The sequence below is a fragment of the Cyprinodon variegatus genome, unplaced genomic scaffold (genome assembly GCF_000732505.1).
Source record: "Cyprinodon variegatus isolate N-32 unplaced genomic scaffold, C_variegatus-1.0 Scaffold6, whole genome shotgun sequence".
Taxonomy (NCBI): domain Eukaryota; kingdom Metazoa; phylum Chordata; class Actinopteri; order Cyprinodontiformes; family Cyprinodontidae; genus Cyprinodon; species Cyprinodon variegatus.
In genome coordinates, this window is record NW_015150459.1 from 1259971 (window position 1) to 1262806 (window position 2836).

At 32.8% G+C, this 2836-nt stretch overlaps 1 protein-coding gene across 1 annotated transcript; it reads left to right on the forward strand.

Annotated features, from left to right (window-relative positions):
* The first annotated feature begins 309 nt into the window (after positions 1-309).
* LOC107084769 (granulocyte colony-stimulating factor receptor-like) lies at positions 310-883 on the forward strand. Its single transcript, XM_015374772.1, has 2 exons — positions 310-379; positions 576-883. Exons 1-2 carry the CDS (start codon positions 316-318, stop codon positions 881-883), a joined length of 372 nt encoding a protein of 123 aa, XP_015230258.1. The 5' UTR covers positions 310-315.
* The last annotated feature ends 1953 nt before the right edge of the window (positions 884-2836 follow it).

The following is a 2836-nucleotide window of genomic DNA, read 5'->3' on the forward strand; positions in this document are numbered from 1 at the left end:
AAAACATCAAAAAGGACTATTCTTACTATATCTTTATATATATATATATATATATATATATATATATATATATATATATATATATATATATATATATATATATTATTTCGAATTTTTAAAGGAGGCAAATGGGGTGTCACGCAAATTTAAGCAAAACAATCTGTATATTTTAATATCATATTTTATTATCTTTTACAACAGAAGAGCTTGACCCTGAGAGGAATCACAATTCCAGGTTTGTTGTGGTATAGCATGCAAAGTCTGCATTTTTATAATGATGTCCTTCAATTTGGCTGCCCAACAGGGTTTTTCAAGATGATATTCACATGGATGGTCATGATTGCTGTGGCGGTAGACTCTGCAAGCGGAGCAATGAATGGTAAGGTTTTCTTTCACAAAGAAATTGAAATGTAAATTACCAGTCAAAAGTTACAGGGACAGTTTCAGACATTTTGTTTTTGTGTTGCTTTCCACAAAGATCCTCTATGAAATATCATCTGCTTAGGAGATAAGAAGAGAATTCTCCATTCTTAATATTAAGCTATTGTTTTTGTGTTATTTGTTTTATTTTTAAGGGGATGTCCAGCAGCCATGTGCTAAGATCCACACATCCAGTTTGGTGGTACCTCTGGGATCACCTATCACAGCCACCTGTGTTATTAGACAAGACTGCTATGAGTTGAATGGAGAAGATGTTCATATTGCGTGGTATCTTGGCACAGAGCTTATTCCCAGCAGCCTTGCAGTCAATGAGAGCAACATGGTTTCAAGGATTGTTGTACCAAGCTTCAATCACAGCAGGGAGGAGCTCATCTGTGGCTTTCAGGATCCTCGTCAAGATCTTGCAGGGGTGGTGATCAAAGCTGGATGTGAGAAAAATTAAATGTATTTTTTGTAACTCAAAGTAAGAGATCAAAAATTAACATATATGGTTACTTGTTCAATAATTTTTTAATGCATACAGTGCCCTGCATTTTGAACCCTTTGTAACATTACAACCACAAACATCAATTTGCTAAGCAGAATATCCCCTTAGAAACTGCTGATTGCATTTTTTTTACAGAGATGTATTATTTAGCAGAACAAGGTAGGAGGTCTGTGTTGATTGGAATATGGATGCAGCCAAAACACAGAACAATCACAGAGAAAAAAAAAATAGAAGAAGACTTGGGATAACAGACAAATAGCTGGATCTACAATGTTGAATGGGTTATATCAAAGCATATATAAATATATATATATATATATATATATATATATATATATATATATATATATATATATATATATAAAGATATAGTAAGAATAGTCCTTTTTGATGTTTTCAGGGGAATCAACTTAACTTATATTTTCTGCAGGATTTAGGTCTTAGGCCCGAAATTACAGTCTGATTTTGTGTCTGATGAATCATGTCAGAGTTTATTTGGCTATGCACATCAGATAGTCATGCTTGAAAGACCCATGGGCGGTTCATTTTCCAAGTATCAGTGAAATCCATCAGATTCCTGATTCTCTCGCTATGTCAAAGACCTCATGATGCCATTTACACTAAAAGCCTTTTTATGGTCTTTGGAGGAAAGAGCATTACACATCCGTCTCCAAGGTAAAATCAGGTATGCACTATAATACCCTTGACAAAAAAGTGCACTTCTGCTTTACTTCCTTTTTAATAGTTTTTTTATGGTTGAACAGCATCTTTGAATCATTTAGAGCCTACATTACACACACAGGTGTCGACACCTGTGTGTTCACAAACGTCCAACCTATATTAAATTTTCAGAAAAAGTCCAACAACACAAACAATGCTCAAGAGATGCTAAGATTGTGTGTTTGTGTGTAGACAGAGAGGAATATTTGAAAAGAAGAGGAAAAAAGGAGGATGATAATATTTTTTGCATATAAACTTATTCACAGACATCTTGTTAACAAATACAGTAGATGTGATTTTCAGTCCAAGCTTTAAGGTAATATAAACCATTTACATTTTTATTTCAATCACCAACATAGTAACCATTTAAGTGAGGTTTTTTTTGTTTTCTTTAGCATGTACAGATACAGCTTACCAAAATTAACTGGTTTTAATAGTATAGTCACTGAAAATCCAAAGGGGTGGACCACTTCGTCCATTTCAATTTGCATGTTGTCAAAACAAAAACAAGGTTTTGATGGGCTACTGTATAAAACCTGGAACTCAAAGCTCGTCCTGACATTTTTAATTGAAAAAGCCTCCTGGATAGGAAGCGAAATGTCTTCAAACTTGGAAACAAAGTACAGTGGAATGTTTTTAATTATCTTTCTTTGGAATCACTGAAAAAACATTCAATGTTTGGACATAAATACTTTTCATTTTTATTAAGGCACTGAAAATAAATGGTATACATCTCACTTCCATAGAATGACAAATATATTTTTTTCTTTTTGGTTTGTAGGTAAGAAAATATAGTTTTGGTACTCCAGCAAAAAAAATACCTACCATTAGGAGCAGTCTGAAAGGTATTTTAAGCTTGATTAGTGGTCAAGTATATTGGCCCAAATCATCAATACATTAAAGTCGGAATATACTTTTCAGAAAACTGTGAAAAAATGGATTTTTTAACTGTTTTATATCACCACAGTTTATAAAAATAGTTACTTACCAAAAGAGAAGCTAACAGTTCATTTAACCATGATGCATTATAAGAATGCTCATACTACTACTTATAATGCTTCTTTTAGAATGCATGCTTTTATGTTTGCAATGTATTTGCATATATGACAAGATGCATTATGAGAATACTTATAATGCATCGTGTCATATATGCAAATTTTTAACCAAACTGCAGCTTCCATATTGTTC